At 32.8% G+C, this 21288-nt stretch overlaps 1 protein-coding gene across 1 annotated transcript; it reads right to left on the bottom strand.

Annotated features, from left to right (window-relative positions):
• Positions 1–6482: 6482 nt before the first annotated feature.
• LOC131949074 (uncharacterized) lies at positions 6483–19200 on the bottom strand (the record flags this gene model as incomplete). The annotated part of the gene is given in 12 exon segments (XM_059310839.1): positions 6483–6562; positions 7411–7483; positions 9181–9267; positions 10439–10610; positions 11197–11247; positions 11972–12088; positions 13127–13275; positions 14253–14440; positions 15515–15616; positions 16786–16859; positions 17142–17264; positions 19089–19200. Coding segments are annotated over 12 exon segments (1328 nt in total), but the record flags the coding sequence as incomplete, so codon positions are not given.
• Between the last annotated feature and the right edge of the window lie 2088 nt (positions 19201–21288).

Genomic DNA, 21288 nt, shown 5'->3' on the forward strand with positions numbered 1-21288 from the left:
TGTGTGGGGGGTCTAAGACAAATTCTCGGAAGACACTTGCCCAAACGCTGTTTGCCTACAGGCCGTTTTCCCTAAGAGACACTTGCCCGAATGGACACTTGCCCGAATGGACACTTGCCCGAATGCGACAAATGCCCGAATGGACACTTGCCCGAATGCGACAAATGCCCGAATGGACACTTGCCCGAATGCGACAAATGCCCGAATGGACACTTGCCCGAATGGACACTTGCCCGAATGGACACTTGCCCGAATGCGACAAATGCCCGAATGGACACTTGCCCGAATGCGACAAATGCCCGAATGGACACTTGCCCGAATGCGACAAATGCCCGAATGAACACTTGCCCGAATGGACACTTGCCCGAATGGACACTTGCCCGAATGCGACAAATGCCCGAATGGACACTTGCCCGAATGCGACAAATGCCCGAATGGACACTTGCCCGAATAAGACAAATACCCGAATGGACACTTGCCCGAATGGACACTTGCCCGAATGGACACTTGCCCGAATGCGACAAATGCCCGAATGGACACTTGCCCGAATGGACCCTTGCCCGAATGGACACTTGCCCGAATGGACACTTGCCCGAATGGACACTTGCCCCAATGGACACTTGCCCGAATGGACACTTGCCCTAATGGACACTTGCCCGAATGAGACAAATACCCGAATGCAACAAACACCCGAAAGGACACGTGCCAGAAAAAAATTACCGCCCCACCCCCCCCCCCCCCGAACGAACTGAAATTTATATAATTTATATAGAAAATATATACTTTTAACAGTGTCCCCCCCCCCCCCCCGATGAAAGTTTACCTCCCCCCCCCCGAAAATTTCAAGTGCCCCCCCTCCCCCGGAGAAAAAAGTCTGGAAGAAACACTGGCCCTAATGCGACAAATGCACGAATGGACACTTGCCCGAATACGACAAATGCACGAATGGACAAATACAGACATGACTTACTTTGAAACAAATCATAAGTAAAGGGCTGCAGCTAAAACTCTCAAAAAGGAAGGTTTATTGGATTCTCACATTTTTTCAATGTCTTAATGAAGGACTGTAGAATGCTGCTTGATCTCGTAACTGGACTAACTGTAGATTTCCACAATAAATGCAAGAGTATGTTGCACAACTTGTAACTCACTTTTCACCAAATTCTACCGCATCCCTTTACAATGACAATGCAATAATATATTTTCAATACAGTACTACAAAGTTAGTTAAATAATCAATTTTAAAACGCATAGGTGTTGTAAATAATTATTTTCAAAAATACGTATTATTTGCATTAAAAATAACATTCTACGCTTATAAATTTGTATGTAAATGTTCTAAAATGAAAATTTGTTTTTAATCGATTTTTTTATTACAAACATTTTTGTATAAAATCACGACAAGCAATGAGAGCAGAACACAAAATGCCGAGATTTTGATAAAATTTTAGATTGTACTTATCCTTCTTTAGGTCACACAGTGAGAACTCACACACGTTACGCTTCTAAATATTTTTTAATTTTTTTAAAATTTAAAATGTTTTAGTTACTTTTTGACAAAAGACTCTCACATCAACGGTACAAGTACATTTTTACTTTCTCGTATATACGAAGTATAGAGAAAGTATTGTAATCGTGCAAAAAAAAAATCGAGATTTTTACAAATCTCGACGTTTTACACCTCACTGATACGGAAAAACATAATTTTGCAATCTTGTCCGTATGTCTGTGTGTCTGTGTGTGTGTCTGTGTGTGTGTGTGTGTGTAAACACGATAACTTGAGTACCGTTACAGCTAGGTTGATGAAATTTCATATATAAGTATTTTATCAAAATCGTAGATCCGTATCAACTTTTGAGCGATTTCCGATAACCGGAAGTGGTACTTTTTCTACTTTTTCAAAAGCCTATAACTTGAGTATTATTTCAGATAGATAAATGAAATTTCACATTTAAGTAAAAGATCTAATTCTCTACCTTCTGTTGAATTTTGAGTAATTTCCGTTGACGGGAAGTACTAATTTACGCTATTTCCGATTTCTCAAAAACGCATCTAAATTTATAAAGTACTAATAATATTGCGCACCATTATGAACATCTTTATTTGGCGTTCGCTTGGTGTGCAATACTTTTTTCTATGAGATTCTATTTTATTTTTAAAAGTTTATGTATTTAAAATGGATTAAAAATCATAACTATATCCCGAGTTCCCATCCCTTGTTGTTTTATATAAGAATTTCGAGAAAGTTTAGGGGAGATCACTCCCGGTTTATTATAATTTAAAACTTATGTTTGGTAAAATATTATAGACATTATAAGAGTACATTTTTTATAATTTTAAAACTTTTGTATTGTAAAAAATATTATAGACATAATAAGAGTACATTTTTTATAATTTTAAAACTTGTATTTGCTCAAATATTACAGTTAAACATGATATGTCTGGTTGCAAGCTTTATACTTTTTAAACCAGTGGTTCCCAACTTTTTTCGAGTGGCGACCCCCTTTTATAAAAAGTAAGTGACCCGCGACCCCCATAGAATTAAAAAGCCGAAATCTCACAATCAGATTCATCTACCACACCGCAGAGTTTCTCAAATTTACAATATTTCCAAGATTTGTTTTCTTTACCGATTTTGCAGCTTTGATAAAAATGCCCCGAGATTATCATGGAAAGTTATAATATTCGTTCATTTTCCCTGACGCTCCAGGTTAAGCTTATCTTGATGTTCGAACATATCTGCTAGGTATGATACTATCTCCAACCACTCTATGTCGTTTTAATTATACCAACAAGTCTTGTTTCCTTTGCACTCCCAAGAACAATTTGATTTCAGATTTCAATTCAAAAACACAATTTACAACATTTCGTTTGACAGCCAGCGTACTGTAGTGTAGAAGAGCAGAACCTCGTGATCTATATTAATGTTTTTGCTCAGTTCTTTGAAGGCTCCAGATTTTATATAATTTACGACTTATACTAGCAATGGACTCTTGATGTCGATTGGTTAGGGCAGTGGTTATGGAGCTAAATCTTTTCTGTTTTCTGAAAGCCCGATTTTGAGCTAAACCTAGATAGCGCACCATCCGTACAAACCCCCACAACCGTTTTAACCAACTTTAATCTTTCAGTTTCATAAAACGTATTTATTTTCTCCATGCTATCTTCACAAAAGTGCAACTTTTCTTTGCTATCATCCAGATGAATATAGACACAGACCAGCAACTGCGAACACGAACTCACGTCTGTTGATTTATCAACTTGAAAAGCTTAATTTCAATAAAAATGTGCTATTTAACATTTACGTACATGCAGCGTTTGATGACATTTTCTCCTGTTTTTTTTTTTTTTGCTTGGCATTTTCTATCGCGACTTCATTTGATGCTTGCACTAATGCTGGTGAAAACTTCCTGTTCGATCAAGTCTCTGGCGTTTGCAACTAGCTTCTTATCGACGAAAGAACTCCATATATTTTTTGGTGTGTTCCGAATGACTCGTCTCAAATGACGTTTTAGTTTTGAAGATTTCATAGATTTGTGACTGAGAACAACTTTGTACCGTGCGCTTTGTTTCTTCTCTATTACATTTCCAGTGATGTTAATGAAGCCGAATTTCAAAAATTCTTCTAAATATTTATGTTTTGTTTCAAATTACTAAGGTTTAGTATACCAGTTGGCGACCCCCCAGAAAGACCTTCTCGACCCCCAGGTTGGGAACCCGTGTTTTAAACGTATGTGCATATCACAGCTTTCTTTTTCACACTATTTAATTAAATATACAATGCACAGATAGTTCATGAAGTTTTCTTTATTTAATTTTTTTTTATTAGAAATATGATATTAAATAATAGTTGTGGACTCATCGATATTATTGCAGTGCATTAACAGCTGCCAATGTCCAGTCCCACGAATACATTATACGTATACTTTGCAATACACTTCTGTTACACCATATGGTGACTTAAAAATAATTTAGCTGTACGTTTACACATTAAAACATAAAAAATAAAAACATGAATTAACATCATGAGAATAATGCTTGTGCTTCTTAAAGAACTATCACAAACATAAAATAGATTTTGTGTTTAGAATGCTTATGTTTCCCTTGCTGCTTTTTCGTTTATATATATATATATATATATATATATATATATATATGTATATATATATATATATATATATATATATATATGTATATATATATATATATATATATATATATGTATATATATATATATATATATATATATATATATATATATATATAAATGTAAATTTACATACGTGACTTAAATTATTAGTTACACGAGCGGTCATATTGCCCCCGTTTTATTAAGATATATTTAATTACCATTTGTATTACATTCAACAGGTACTACACACCTACCTAATTATGCAAGGAAACACATCATTAAAAGAATTAATGTTCAGGACTAAATATACAGCACAGACTTGAATCCTTGTTTACACTAACGGTCATATTACCCCGGTTTTATTTAGATCTATTTAAATAGCATTGTATTACAGTGAATAGGTACAATTATCCGACCTATGGGATGGCGTGGCTTAGCGGTAGAGCGCTACACTACTAACGTAAAAGACTCGAATAGTCGAATGCGGGTTTATGTCAATGGGACGTCCCTGAGTCTACCCAGCTATGATGGGTACCTAATTCACGTTAGGGAAAGTAAAGGCGGCTGGGCACAGAGCTGACCATACTATCTTATCATAAGCCGAGGTCATGAAATACATAAACTCTGCTTCATCTACCCAATGAATCGCTAGTTATAAAGACTATTTCGTTACTTAAATTAAAAACCTACCTAACTATGCAGAGGCAACACAATGTCCCCACAATTAGTAAGAGCAGAAAGTAGTACCCAATCGCTGATGAAGCGACATCGAATTCTAAAAAAAAAAACAAATATACCACATCTGTTATTTTTATGAAAAAAACATGCACGTATAAACACAGTCTAGTACTACACATACAGGACACCAACACATAAGTTTCAGTGTAAAAATTTACAACATGCACATACAAACACAGTCTAGTACTACAAATACAGGACACCAACACATAAGTTTCAGTGTAAAAAAAAAAACTTACTTGATGGACAAACTCCATGTATTTTATCCACGCAATCTTTCCCATTACATTTCTCCTTGCACGAGTATTTACATAGATGACCGAATGTCATTTCGGGGCATGCTGCAAAACATTATATGATGTTGTTTTTTCACGCTGTTGATTTCTTTCATTCAAGACTATGTTGCTTTTAATAACTTTAGATATCACCACATTAATATATTTTTCGGCAAGGTCAACTGTAAAGAATCTAACTTGCTTAATAGAACCATATATTATTGAAAGATATACATTGGATTGATTATAATTTGCTATCGTTTGAAAAACGTACATTTCGTAGAAACTGAACTAATTTTTGTTTTTCTTTTCAGACTGAGTTTTGAATACAGTATTACGATCCAGCTCAAAACTCCGCGAATCGGTTTAAAAATAAATAAAATAAAAAAATATCAAACTGAACTAAAAATACGCTGCTGCTATTATTAATTCTTGGGTTATACGTACGTGTTGAACATGTATGCCCAACGTAACCAGGAGAGCACAGCGGGCACCGTCCTGTGTTAGTATTACAATGAACGGCACAGTGGCCACATTCATAAGCACACATCGTTCCAAAATATCCTCGAGGACAAAGCTCTTATCAACAATTTTTGAGAAACAAAATTAATACCATAGCTTTCGTAGATTAAACATGCATACTGTTATCTTTTTATACGTTATACAATAATCTTAAACATCACTTGACAAAGACATATTATTATTAATTAAGATAGTTAAATCTACTTTCGTTTTCGTAGTGGTAAGTTAGTGTAAAGATATGTAATTAAAAGCGTAATAAAAAACCGTGTTTCATTGCATTTAAGCTTTAATCTGTATGATGTCGCTAACTGGTCAAGCGATAACTATAGTATGTGGTAACGAATACGTGTATTTACTTGATCAGATGAAGAATCAGTATTTACCATTGCCAGTGAATCTACATTTCTCATTTCGACTCTCTTCACTATGCCCTGCACACCCCATCCCCTCAGGCGTAGGTTCGGGCTTGTCACAAGTACGACTGCAACCAAAAGTTTCAGTCTCCACATAATTTAATGAAGTCGACGTGTATTATAAGTTAACAAGGAACAACACGTACTTTTCATATTTAGAACAGGCCACAGTTGAAAGATTATGTTTAGAAAACTACACGCTGCTCCAAGAAAAACTTGCCCTTTCTGTCATGGCTTAAGGGAACACAAGTCAAGTCATACATGACTGCAGGATGGACAATTATGCCTTCTAGACTCTATGCCACAAAACAACGCGCTCTGAAAAACACTGGAGGATGGCGTGTTAGGGTGGTTAAGCAAATGGTTGATTAACCAAAAAGTCCCGAGTTTGAACCCCCGGTATCAACAGCTGGGGATAGCAACATATCTAGAAGAGACATCTCCATAATCAAACAACCTCTGCCTTGTGGTTCGTTCAAAGGCTATAGAAACAAATTCAAAAAAGAAAAGTCAACAGTATATGTGGTGCATAACCAGTTGACACAGGAATACTAAATTGTGTTGGAGGGAATCCTTTCAAAAAATTACAATTAAGAAAGAAGAAAAAAAACATTGTATAGGGAGCTTGCAACTCTGGTTTTACTGTATGATTCCTCCGGTATAAATATTATTAAGAGCGAGGACAAAGAAGAATAAGACAAAATTAAATCTAATAACTCATTTAAATGAATCTGAAGTAAAGACCAATTGTCGGTTCTCATCAGAACATTGTTTGTATGTGAAAATTGCTATTTATTATCACCCAATACACCTACTTAGACTTATGTCGTTAACTTATGCACACGTTATATTAATTCAGTGTGAAAAAAATCGTTTTCACAATTATTTTTTTTTTGGATGTTGTGTCTTCTCCACCTCGGCTATTGATTGATGTATCAGATAAGAAAAATATTAATCACTACCTTTTTTTCATGTGTGCATGTTGCTATTGATGTAAGGCCCCTCAACCCCCAACCGTTAGTGATAGCTTTAATCTGTGTATTCGTCATAGTGTTAACCCCTTCCTATAAATACAATTTAACTTTATCATCAATTGAACGACCACAAGTTATTTTTATCAGTGAATTTTGTTTTCCCTAGTCATTCCTATAAATTGTTTCAGTCCTTGCATCCTCTTCTAGCAATATATATATATATATATATATATATATATATATATATATATATATATATATATATATATATATATATACATGTATGTGTACTTTATCGTAACAACATCAAGCCTTATATTGCCATTAATATTTAGTATGTGCAGTAATATGATTACCTTCGCTTTTCAAAGAACTCCTCCGTCGGGTAATTGCAGCTGAATTCTGACCATTGACCCCATCCGCCGTCCTCTAAAATACAGTAATATAGTGGCAACATTGTTAACATTACATCCATTTAAATCAGTGTTTCATTCGTGGGTCGGTGGAGTACCACTCCAGAAGCATGTCTACTGCCCCAAAGCCCCGAACGAGATAGAATTATATTTAGACAATATATACTTTTGAAAATGTCAGAAACCCCCCCCCCCCACCCCGCCCCCCTCCACCCGCAAAAATTTAGTTCTATCCCCCTGACCCTGAAGATTTTAAGTGCCCCCGGGGAAATGTCTGAAAGAAACACTGATTTAAATCATACAAAGAAGCTGTTTATAAAATAACATCGGGTGCAAATGTTTGTAAGTTTACAATTTAAACTCGATAAGCGTTGATACATCTTTTATAATTACAAATGGATCAAATTTGTTCTACTGTGTTTGACATTTATAACTAATTATAAGCTTAACCCTCAGCCGAATTTTATTCCTAGCTAAAATAAGAGTTTTGACATATAAGTATTCCTTCTCATCGTACCTACATTGTAAGCATGAAGTTGTGTAGTTTTTATTTACTTTAGGCTTTACCAAAAAAAAAGCAGGTGTTGTAGCAATCTCCCAGGGCCCTAATTAATTTCGCGTCAGAGAGAGTTTATATGAAGCAACGAACTGTGATTTACTCCAAATTATAATCAGATGTTAATCTGATTTATATTAAATACATCGTCAAAATGTACTTAGTTCTATGTTGAACCACAATTAAGTACCAGATTTTTCCTTTTGTAGATCTTCCCCTATCCTCATATCGTTATCCAGGTCTTGGTCTGTAATAAAAATATAACGAAATGATTCTCCGCTTTACTTGATAACACTTAGGTATGCTAATTCTAAAATTAAAAATAAAAAGAAAGGATTCTCCACTTTACTAGATAAAACTTAGGTATGCTAGTTCTAAAATAAAAAATAGAAAGAAAGGATTCTCCACTTTATTTGATAACATTTAGGTATGCTAATTCTAAAATTAAAAATACCGCAATTTTTCTTTTTTTGATAATGATGCAAATTATAATTTTGCCTGAGATATCAATATATGCATTTAATCTTTGGACGTAAATTAAACTTGGTGAATATTTCTAAAATAGCAAGCTCCTAATAAATGACCACCCTAGATAGTTTTGTTGCCTCATGTGTTAAAATATGAATCAGTCTAATTAACGTACTAATAACAAGATGTATGTTCAAGTTAGCAAAATACTCAAAAAAAAAACAATTAAATCTCGGGTCGAAACTACCAAAAGATGAGCTTATTAGAGGATTCTAATCGCCCCCTTCCCCCCCCCCCCCCCCCAAAAAAAAAACAATTCTATCACCCCGCCCCCACCCCTAGCCGAACTTAATAGAATTTTAAAAGAAAATATTTACCTTTACCAGTGTCCGCCCACCTCGGAAAATATAGTCCTCCCCCAGGTAATATCAAGTACCCCCCCTCCCGCCGGAGAAAAAAGTCTGGAAGAAACACTGTTTTCGGCCAGAGCTAAGTTGAGCACTAAATTTTAAATTTTATACCGTAGCATAATAATTTATTTGAGGAACTATCCTGGGTGTGGAATTAACCCGTGTGTGGAACTGCCCCAAGTGTGGAATTAACCTGGGTTTGGAACTGCCCCAAGTGTGGAATTAACCCGGGTGTGGAACTGCCCCAGGTGTGGAATTACTCCGGGTCGCCCTACCTACGAGATCTTCGTCGAGGAGCCCATCACAATCGTTGTCTACCAAGTCTCCAGGAAGCATAGCTCCAAGATCAGTTGTACAATCCCCACTCTAGATCAGTGAAATATACCATTTGTGAAAGTGGGTTTACTAACACAATCTTAGTTAAATACTGTTGACCTACACATAGCCAATATACATTTTCTCACCTATGATATTGAAATTCAAATGCGTTACAATATGAAAAAAAACACCGAATATTCCATTATATATTACGGCTGAAAACGTAACAATTAGAAACATTTGAGAAGTAAGTTTAATTAGATCTAGTGTTTGGACAAGGATTGACACGATTGTAGAAAAATAAATCATATTTTAATTTAATTTATTCACTAACATTGCCAACGTACACAATATGATTAGAACAAATATGGGATCTTGTCCAGTAATGGAAAAAGTGTACGGGTGAAAAGTTAAGCCCCGCCACTTGTAACCTATTTCTGATGTCAAGACATTTGAATATTTAAACGCACGTAATAGAAACTACTTCTCATACGCTTCTAGGGTTAAGGTTAGGGCTAGGTTTTGGGTTAGGGGTTAAGTGTCAAGTTTTATGCAACGTGTTAAGTATTACGTGTTAAGGGTTACGTGTTAATGGTTTAGGGCTAAAGTTTAAGGGTTGAGGGTTGAGGTTGGTGTAAGGGATTAGGGTTAAATATACCAAAATATAGATTTTTCATGCAAATGGGGTTTGGGGTATGGGTTAGGGGTTAAGGGTTAGATGTTAGGGGATTGGGGATTGGGGTTAATTGTTAAGTGTTGTGTTACGTGTTAAGGGTTACGTGTTAAGGGTTAATGGTTAGGGAATAAGGGTTGAGTTTGGTGTAAGGGATTAGGGTAAAATGTAACAAAATATCGATCTTTTCATGCAAAGTATTAATGGCATATCCCAAATTCAACCCCTGCAATAAAATCTTAAAGTACAAGTTTCTTATACTTTTTTTAATAAACTTTTTGGGAAGGCGGGTGTTAACATTCTTGGCGGGGCTTTTCTGGATATTATTCTAAAAACTTGATACTTTTACAATGCGAATAATACGTTTGTGAATCTATAAAAACGGTAGATAATTTTGAGAAAGTATAGAAAACTATTCCTGTTTAATCAATGATTGTTTCATTTTAAATCATAACAGACTTTACATTTTTTACCTACAAAAAATAGAGATATTTAAGCATGTAACTCTGTAAGCAATATTTAATACCATACGAACTAAATACGTACAGTTTTACGGATTGCATAACCAGCAGCGTGTAAGAAGGTGCCGCCGTCTTTCCACCCATACAGGTAAAGGCCGAAAGGATAGTGAATTGTGGAGGAAGCCGTATGCGAGCCTGGTGAGATTTTCAAATATCGCACTTGATAGGAAGTTGTACTCACATCTGACACCAAAGCTCTAAACAAAAAAAAACATATCCTTATTGTAAAGAAAATAGTATCGGGCACTAAAGATCTTAACAAAAACTTATCTTTGTTATAAATAAAATTATCTTTTGTCACTATATTTTTTTAAAAACTTTTTTTCAACAACTGATCTTTTAATTATTAAGTTAAAAAGTAAAGTTTTTAAAGTTTACTTTAAGACATACTCTTAATTAGACAAAGTTATATAAGTTAAAACCATAACAAATTGGTCAATTTATACAACAACTCAGCCGTTTAATCTACTGCTTGACATATTTTGTCTCGGCAGCCACGAAACAACATTTCCAGGGTTTGGCATCTGTTGTTTCATGATAACCGCGCAAGATATATAAACTTAATCCTAGTTTGCATTTGTTTTGTTTTAAAATTCCACAGGAAAAAAAGACAAAAATAAGTTTTGTTTTTTTTTTTATTTTTTTTTTTAAACACGTTGTTTAGTTACTAAAAGAAAAAGTACCGCAAAATTACACTTAAAAGCTTTTCGAACCAATTATGTTGAGATAGCTTCTCCTCTTGAGTGTATTACGAGTAGCGGTGTCCTAAAAATGTTCTCTCACTTTTCAGCAAAAACTAATATAGCTGTCACAGATTTTATATTATGGATACATCTGTGATTGTAAGTTACTTTAAAGTATAATCCCAAATTTAAATGTTCATAGATTTATTTACACAAAATGTAATAAATAGATTGAAATATAATACAACACCGCAGTGGGACGTGTTGATAACTGATAGAGGAAAAACCACCAATAGAGCACAGCGAATATAATTGACAATATGTAACGGACATAATGGTGTTTTAACCTCAGCCTCAGCTCAGTTGGCACATTGTTACTCTGCTTTCATTTCTTGCATACCAGGACAAATCAACACAGCCATGTGTACAAAATCGTGTATAAACTATCTGATATTTTGTTCACTATTATCTTCAGAAAGCTACGGGCCAATAAGTTTCAGTCCCAACATAAACTACACTGAACTAAGATATTCTACGGTCAAATAAGGTTCAATCTTTGAATAAACTACACTGAACTAAGATATTCTACGGTCAAATAAGGTTCAATCTTTGAATAAACTACACTGAACTAAGATATTCTACGGTCAAATAAGGTTCAATCTTTGAATAAACTACACTGAACTAAGATATTCTACGGTCAAATAAGGTTCAATCTTTGAATAAACTACACTGAACTAAGATATTCTACGGTCAAATAAGATTCAATCTTTGAATAAACTACACTAAACAAAGATATTGAACGGTCAAATTAGGTTCAATCCAAACAGAAATTACACTAAAGTAAGATAGGTTATAATGTAAATCTCAAGACTGACCTGTAGTTAAGAGCGTGCTTGCCGTCAACTAAAAGACTTGTATATTTATCTTTATCTGCCACTAAAATAGCATAGGCTCTCATCTGGCTAGCTGTCGAGTTGTAAGGAAAGGGCACGCTGAGGAGCGAAGGTAAACACACGTTATATCTTGGGAAATAAATTATCCGGTAATGTTTGTTGAGTTTTGTAAACATTCGTTACTGTAAACCATAGTTTATTTGACAATTGAAATATAATTAGTCAGGTGCATTACATTAATGTTTTAACTAAATTTAAAGTTAAATTGACAAAAAAATTAGCAACAGTTAGTAGAGCTAGATCTAAATATTAATAATAAAGTCGAGTGTAGTAATTAATGTATTTTAAGAAATACAGAAAAAAACTTGCAAAAGATTTGCGACAACTAGATTTTAAATCTAGATCTAGTCAAATAAGATGATTAGATCTACTCATGGGGGGGGGGGGGGGGGGGGGCATTTTTTTCCCGCATTATAAATGTATATATCAGAGGCCCCCGAGGACAAACTTTTGATTTGCAACCCCCCCCCCCCCCCCCCCGCAAACTTTTGATTTCCACCCCCCGCTCAACCTTTATGTATCTACCGAGTCGTCTATGGGGGGGGGGGGGAGGGGGGTTCTGACCCCCCTAACCCCCCTGCCTACGCCACTGGATCTACTAAATTCTAAAGTAGTAGAATGATAAGAACAATGTTTAGTAGCAGCAATAATTAGCACATACTCTTAAATAATTAGAAATACAAAATAATTAGAAAAACAGTGTTTATTTCCAGACAGCTGTCCCTCTAAACACCTTGACCACACTTACGAGACATAAATTTATCTACCTGATGTATGTTTAGATTTACAAATTGTACATATTAATTTACCGACGATCTCCTAATCTATATTTTATATTGGATTTAACGTTAAATACGATTGGGATTGGGTAACTATTTGTGTCATGGTTTTATTTTTTTCTAACCAAATATAATTAAACAACTTTAGGGAATGCATTGTGAAACTAAAATACGTTGCGCTTAATTGCTTGTTAAAACTGACTTTAAACAACTAATCAAAACGATAACATTTCATAAGGATTTAACACACAACTCTTCTACAAACAGTGAGTAAAGTATAACTGACCAAACCACTGACCTGAACACGTAGCTAAAGTAGAATAATTCAACAGGAACCAGCCAAGCTAAAGCCATGCTTGACGTACAATCCTTGCCCTTGCTCAGATAGTAGCAAACAATAAGTCCGTCAGCTTTTACGTGCAACGGGTAGTCAAAATTTATGGTGATCTGAAAATTAAATGCATAGTAATATAGCACAGCCCACCTATCGCATTATACTACTCTAATAGTTTACACAGTATGATGAATTAGAACTGTTTTATGTCGTCAATCCTACAACTTAAGGCATTATGTAATTATTTTAATTTTTGTAACAATGAACTAAATATTACTAATCAAAGGCTTACTTTTTTTTTCACATTTCAATTGAAATGCATGAACAAACAAAATGGAAACTTGTAAAACGTTAATTTGAATACAAAATTATTAAAACTCAACTATTTTGTCATCTTTAAAAAAAAAAAAAAAAAAAAAAAAAGAAATCACTACCAATCGTTAACAAAATTTCGAATTTAATTTTGAGGTAAAAATAATATATTAATCTACTAGGCAAAACCAAGTATTAAAAAAACTCACTGTCTTTTAATAGAACCTAAAAATAGTTAATTTTTACCAAAAAATATAATAACTTTACGTATGCTAGAGGCTACAAACCGAACACATCATCCCATTAGGGAGCAAACATACATCACACATTAATTCAGGTTACGTTGGACAAACCAAACAAGCACAATCTTTAGTGCAGCGGTTCTTATAATTTCTTTTAAAGTCCCAGACCCTACAAGTTTTTAATGCGCTTACACCGAAACCTTAATATTCATAGTATCCCAGCTGACAAATTCCAATCATAAGTCATATGCGTCGGGTGTGTGGAAAACAGATTACCAGAGACTAACTCGCCGAACCTCTGGGGCTCAATCAAACCCAAGTTTAGAACCACTGCTTTATAGTTTCCTAGGTTAATTAAGCGCATCCGTTATAAAATACTAAAAATACTCTAAGGAGCATTTCAATAGACTTTTTTTTTAATTGTGCATTTGTTTAAAAATTGTAATAAAATCACGTATTAGTTATAAAGAAACACACATACACACATACAAACACACACATATTATATATATATATATAATTTAATTATACATTACCGTTCTATGATAACTTTTACTCAAAAAAAAAGTTTCTTCTTTGTTGATTGTAACACATGTTTCTGGAGCTTCCATAGTTGCAATAATTAGCTCATCGTTGATAAATGGCCAATCAGACGTCGACATCTTGAGTCTACTAAAGACGACAAATTCCACCGATTTAAGATGTGTGACGAAATCTATGCTCTCTGCGATAACAAAACAATAAAAATTGTTTATTGTTTCTTTTCATAAAACTATTTTTATTTTAAAACAAGTGTTAAACTAACATAGATCAGCTACCATATAGAATAACGGGCTATATTCATTATATAAATGCACTGTCGCTCTTTGATTATCTTCTTTAATATATATTTATATATATATATATATATATATATATATATATATATATATATATATATATATATATATATATATATATATATATATATATAATAGCCGTCCCGGCCAGGCCCTGCACTGACCTCTGTAAATAACCTAAATTTAATGGATCATAACTTAAGTGCTTCTTGAGCAGCATATATTTATAAATTGCCCCGGCTAAGGAAATATATATTACTTTTCGAATTAACGCTAACTACAACCAACCAAAACAAAAACACAAAAGAACACAAACAAAAACAAAAAAAACCCAAAAAATGAACAGTTAAAAGCGAACAGAAACATAAAATTAAATGCAAAATGGATAGCCAAGGGTGCCAAATCACGTTCTGCTGGGGCGCCAGCGACGCGACTGATTCAATTTAGTGATCGACTATAATACCCCCCCCCACCCTTGTCCTCAAACCGAAAGATGTAAGTAAACATAGACGACATTTAGGAACGGCTTCTAAACTGTTATTGATTAAAAATAATATACAGTATTAGTAATCAATACGTGTATAAAATACATAAATGCAGTATTTAAAATATCCCTGGTTTACATACCAAATTGCACTTTATCTTTCCATGCTTTTTTCTTTTGTGTTTTTGTTTGTGTGTTGCGTTTGTGTTTTCGTTTGTGTTTGTGTGTTGCGTTTGTATTTTCGTTTATGTTTGCATTGTGTTTGTTTGCATTGTGATTGAGTTTTCTTTTGTGTTAGTGTTATGTTTGTGTTGCGTTTGTTTTGCGTTTGTGTTGTGTTTGTGTTGTGTTTGTTTTGTGTTTGTGTTGTGTTTAGTATTGTTCTTTTCCCAAATTGGTACATTTAAAAAAGATTTACTATGGCGGAGCACTGGTATGCAGCTAATATATATATCAAGATTTAAAGTATACAAACCAATTAAAGGGTAATTTGTCTTATCGGTTTTGCACGTGAAATGAAATGAAGTCTCACAGGCTACAACAATAGCTCCAATCTTCTTCTTACCGTAGATGACTACTAGAAGAAATTTGTTTGGATTGCATATATATATATACATATATATATGTATATATATATATATATATATATATATATATATATATTTATATATATATATATATATATGTGGAAAGAGAGAGAGAGAGAGAGAGAGGTAACCTGAGATACGACTTTAAAAAGTTCACTAAAATAGCTCATACGTGAAAGTGCCTGTATCTTAAAGCAACTTTCTACATTGAAATTAATTGAACTGTTATCTATTCGTTTCAGTTCCAAAACACTACACCACATTTTTAATTTTTTATTTTAATTTTGTTTACTAAGAAAATTGTATTTATACGCGACATATATGTTTTTATGACATAATATTGGATAATGCAAATAAATAACCATGCTTAGTAAAGTGTATTTTCCTTGAAAATAAGCCGACATGAGCCTTAGGAAAGAAGCTATTGGATGTGTAGGGTGGAAGAGATAGGCAGACAATTCTCACTTCGTTCATATACTGATATTGCTAATTTGTTTCGTTCACTCTAATGCACTTACTTGTTGCACTCTAGATTCTACACATTATCTCTAACTTTCACGGAAAACACACTTCATAAGTGAACTTAATGTTACTATATAATGTTGTGTTAACCTTCGCTTAATTTATGTCGTTATTTTTCTCTTTGCTAATTTTAGTTTTTTTCGCCACACTCTATTCCTGTACTTCTCTCGTGGGGCACTTGTATTTCAAGATACCAAAAAAAACCCAGTAAATTTAATATTTGCTTCCTTGATTTACTTTATAAGTCCTAAAATGTAATGTAATGCTATATGTCTAAATATAAATCTTAAACTTAAATGTATATTTTGTGAAAACAGAACTGATATTTTCCGGAATAAAATGTGTAAAAAAGTATTACCTTAACTGGTTTAGCAAGGTTATATACATATATTTAAAACAAAATATGATGTTGATTTTCTTAAACTAAGACAAATAGAGGGTTTTAGCTATTGAAGAAAATGTTAATGGAATACAATCTTTATATATCCATTAGCAACCAGATATTGTTAAGGCCTAAAGGTATTAGCAATCGGGACTAGGAATTTGTGAATAAAATGCTGTGGAACTTAAAAAAATAAAACGAACATCACATGTTTATTTAACAACATAATATATTTTGTTTTAAATGGATACTTACCTCCCCCATCAAAGTATTCTTTTTCATAAGTCAACAAACCACAGAGATAGTTACTGAAAATCGTATAATCTCCCCTGTGGGGTATTTAATATAACAAATCTTAGCAGCCAATCAGAGAATTAAAAACTAAATATAGGCTAACCGTACAAAGAATTTTTATTTTATTTTATAAAACAGGTTTATATTCTATCAGTTCTGAGACTATTCCTGTCTTCAGTCTGAGCTAAATTAATGTAAAATGTAGTGGTGGTTTTTATTTATTTTGGCATTTGTAAGGTTGCAAATTATTGATACAATGTAATGTTTACGCTGAAAATTTAAATTTTAAGACCATTTGTACATAAAACAAAACTCACTGGTTGAGCTTTGCAGACGGATAATATGGTTTTAAATATTCATCAATTTGTTTTTCATATCCGTATACGTAGATATGATTATCATCATGGGCGGACATTACAATTACTTGTCTTGCGTATTTTCTGATGTGAGAATACATACAATCTACATACATAAATACCCATAAACCATATATATATATATATAATTATAATTATATATATATATATATAATTATAATTATATATATATAATTATATATATAATTATATATATATATATATCTATTATATATATATATATATATATATATATATATATATATATATATATATAATATAAGCGGGCTGTGCTTGTCCTTCCTTCCTTCCGTCCGTCCGTCCGTCCGTCATCGCTATAGATTTTGGGACTGTAAAAGTAAACTACGCACCATGCTGTGCTTTTCAGTGCACCGCAGTGTCTTATTATAAGTATTAGAGTAGGGTTTGTTTATATAGCGGCATAGAGCTATTTTATAATTTCCACTGTTTGTACAATTTTGCATAACGTAAAGAGAATATTAAATACACGCACATTGCTAAAACATATTAAAAGGATCAATGTCAAATATAGTTTTCTTTAATATTCCTAGAAAAAGTGGATACATTTTAATAACATAATAACTGTAGGTTAGAAAAATCTAATAAAACTGTTTAGTAATTTTGCCAAGGGAGGTATTTTACAAATAAATTGAACTCACGCTAAAAATGTGAATGCAGAATCTGCAAGAAGGAATAATTGTTGGAATAATATAATTAGCAAAATGTGAATGCAAATTATGCAGACGTGTAAGAGTACATTATTGTTGGAATATTATAATTAGCATTGATTGATAAAAGGCTATTTTTTATTTATTTTATTCACTGAATGTAATGTTTACTACTTATAATTTTTAATCAACTATTAAGCACTATTATAGACGCGTCATCACGTTCATTTGGTGCGAAATGGTTTTAGTTATGAAACTCTATTGTAAATTTTTAAAATTTAAAGTACTGGGAAAAAAATGCGTGAATTGATAAAGTGATATAATATGGTAGGTAAAACACGGATATTTTAAATACTGCTGGGGGTTTTATAGGAGAGGCGTAGAGAGGGGGGGAACATATGTCCCCGGTTGCCGACCTAAGGGGGCGCCAAAGTGGGTTAAAAAAATGTGCGGGGGGGGGGGGTGGAAATCGGAAGTTTGAGGGCGGTGGGAGGGTGCAAATCGTAAGTTTGAGGGGGGGGGGGGGGGGTCAAATTGAAAGTTTTTCCCCGGGCGCCGGAAAGGGTCGCTACGCCTCTGTTTTATAGTCATTCACTGTGTCAGACGCGTCCGGCGCCGCTCGGGAAGGGCGCGATTTGGCGCTACGGGCTAGACTGTGAACAATATGCCTTTATGATTGAATTTAAATTGTGTTTATGTTATGAGTGTTGTGTTTGTTTTTTCGTTGTTTTTTTTTTGCGTTCGTTTGTGTTGTGTTTAGTTTTGTTCTGTTCCCAAGTTGGTACATTTAAAAAAGATTTACCGTGGCGGAGCACGGGATGCAGCTAGTATATATATATATATATATATATATATATATATATATATATATATATATATATATATATATATTTATATGTATATATATACATATATATATATATATATATATATATATATATATATATATATATATATATATATATATATATATACAAATATTTAAATATTATATATATTTATATTAATAACATGCAATAAATCTATTCAAAATAAATCATACATAAAAATAACTTATTAGATATTATATAAGAATTGTATACCTAAAAACCCTTTTCACATAAAAAAAAAACAACAACTGAAGATATACAACTGCAAATATTCAGCTTTTGTATGGATTATACGTGCAGGAAAAAAAAGAAGTAACCTGCAGAATAATTGTATTGATAAATGTATTTACCCGAACCAGGGGAGGTATTGATAATAACGGAACATCGAATAGGGTAGAGCCAGCATGGAATCCATCCAGTAGCCAGTTTGTTTATCAACCAACACAACCGTTATACCAAATACATTTCTTCCGTTTGGACTTTCAAAAGTAATTGACGAGTAAAATTCACTGCTTCTTTAATAAATAAAAAAAAATGCGGATATATATATATATATATATATATATATATATATATATATATATATATATTAAATATAAATATTATTAGTTATTAGCACAACGACATTGACTATTAAGAAATTAATACAAATGTATAGATACAAGTTTTATAATAAGTTCAATATATGTTTTAAATATCTAAATGATTTTATAATTACAACAGAAATAAAAATAGGTAGTAACAATTTCATACTTCTGGCCATCTAACGAAATGAGCATTTATGAACTATTTTATGATCCCTATTTTCAAAATTTTGATTCTTAACAGGGCGTCCTTCAATAAGCTTCTATTTCATTAAAATAAAATGCAGTTAAAATATTTTTTTACAACGGTTATATTTGGGGTCGCTACCAGAGTCAGATGATTTTAGAATCAGCATATACACGGAAAAAATATTTCCAACTATATATTCTTGTTATGTAGAACCAATGCTATAGTAACAACTTTAAGAAATGTTAAGATAACATAAAACGCTTTTAATTAAAAATAAATATCAAGAGCATACATTTTTCTGCTATGTTTTCAATTTTTTTATTAACATCATTATTTTTTTGTAAATCAAGTGTCTATTGAACTTGGGTGCTGCGATAACAATAATATTAATATTAATTTAAAATAACAATATTAATGTTACTTTATTATTATTATTATTGTTATTATTATTATTATTATTATTATTATTATTATTATTATTATTATTATTATTTTTTTTTTTTTTTTTTAATTATTTTTATTATTATCTATATACTACTAAAAGTCAAGTTTGTTTACATGTTTGAATATTTATTTGTTTGCCTGATCGACTATCTCGCATGGTTGCACTCATCGTGGAAAGCTGTAAAATAGTATGTAGGTAGAGAAAAAATTTTGTTTTAAGACAGACTGTTAATCACAAATTTATTTAAAGACGTTAATTAATTTATTGATTTATTCATAGTTAAATTAACCGTATTTTTTTAAAAATGTTAATACCATGAATAAACTTTGTGGGGATAGTGACGTCCCTTGATAGTGACGTCAGAGTTTTTTGTTGACTCTTTAGTACAATAAAATGGCGGCGTCTATCGAAGAAAATTGTGTTCCCATTCCAAAGTTTAACGCGTTCTAAATCTAATTTTCTGTCGGTCATAACTTTAACAATACGTCCGTTTGCTGTATTTATTACGTTCCAACACTTATATCAATTTTCAACTGTCTTTTTTCATTTAGTTTTACAATAAATTTCTCTAGATCTAAAGATCAGCTGTCGAAGGAAATTTATGAATCTAGCCTAGATCTAGATCACTAAACTCAATGTAAATTCTAAATCTAGACTTAATGTAAATTCTACATCTAGAATCTATTTCAGGCCTTAATACATCTAGAATCTATTTCAGGCCTTAATTATTTTATATAAATCTTTGTTTGGCTAATTTAAGATAAAATTTAATTTGAAAGTTACTACTTCTAGACTAGACGCTCGAAATCAAGTTGCATCAAAGTATAGTATAAAAATTCACTTGTGACGTCACGAGTAAATAGCTAAGTTTGTAGCGTAGTCCGCTCTCATGCGAGTGGTACAGGTTCTAGACCAATATGTCAATGATGTTTTTTTTTCAATTTTTTTTTTTTTAGATGTTAATGATAAAAAATGATATTTTTTTTCAATTTTTTTTTTTTTAGATGTTAATGATAAAGTTGCCTATCTGAACTTGGCAGGATACAGGGCAGGTGAAGTAGAGTTCATCTGTTTCTTTGTCCTAACCATATGAAAGGATAGTGTGGTCAGAGACATGCTCGGCTGGAATCGTTTTTTTAAACGATAAAAACATGTTGTCTGAGACTTGGCGGGACACTGGGCAGGTGAAGTAGAGTTGAGTAGGTCACATGTGACGTCAGTATATGAAGGGATAGTCCGAAATCGGTGTTTTCGGTGTTTTTAAAAGATAAGAAACATATTTTTGAATGTGGGCTCTGTTTTTGTGACGATAAGTGACACTGCAGTAGCGT

The sequence above is a fragment of the Physella acuta genome, unplaced genomic scaffold (genome assembly GCF_028476545.2).
Source record: "Physella acuta isolate Inbredline_101_S28 unplaced genomic scaffold, ASM2847654v3 ptg000672l, whole genome shotgun sequence".
Lineage (NCBI taxonomy): Eukaryota > Metazoa > Mollusca > Gastropoda > Physidae > Physella > Physella acuta.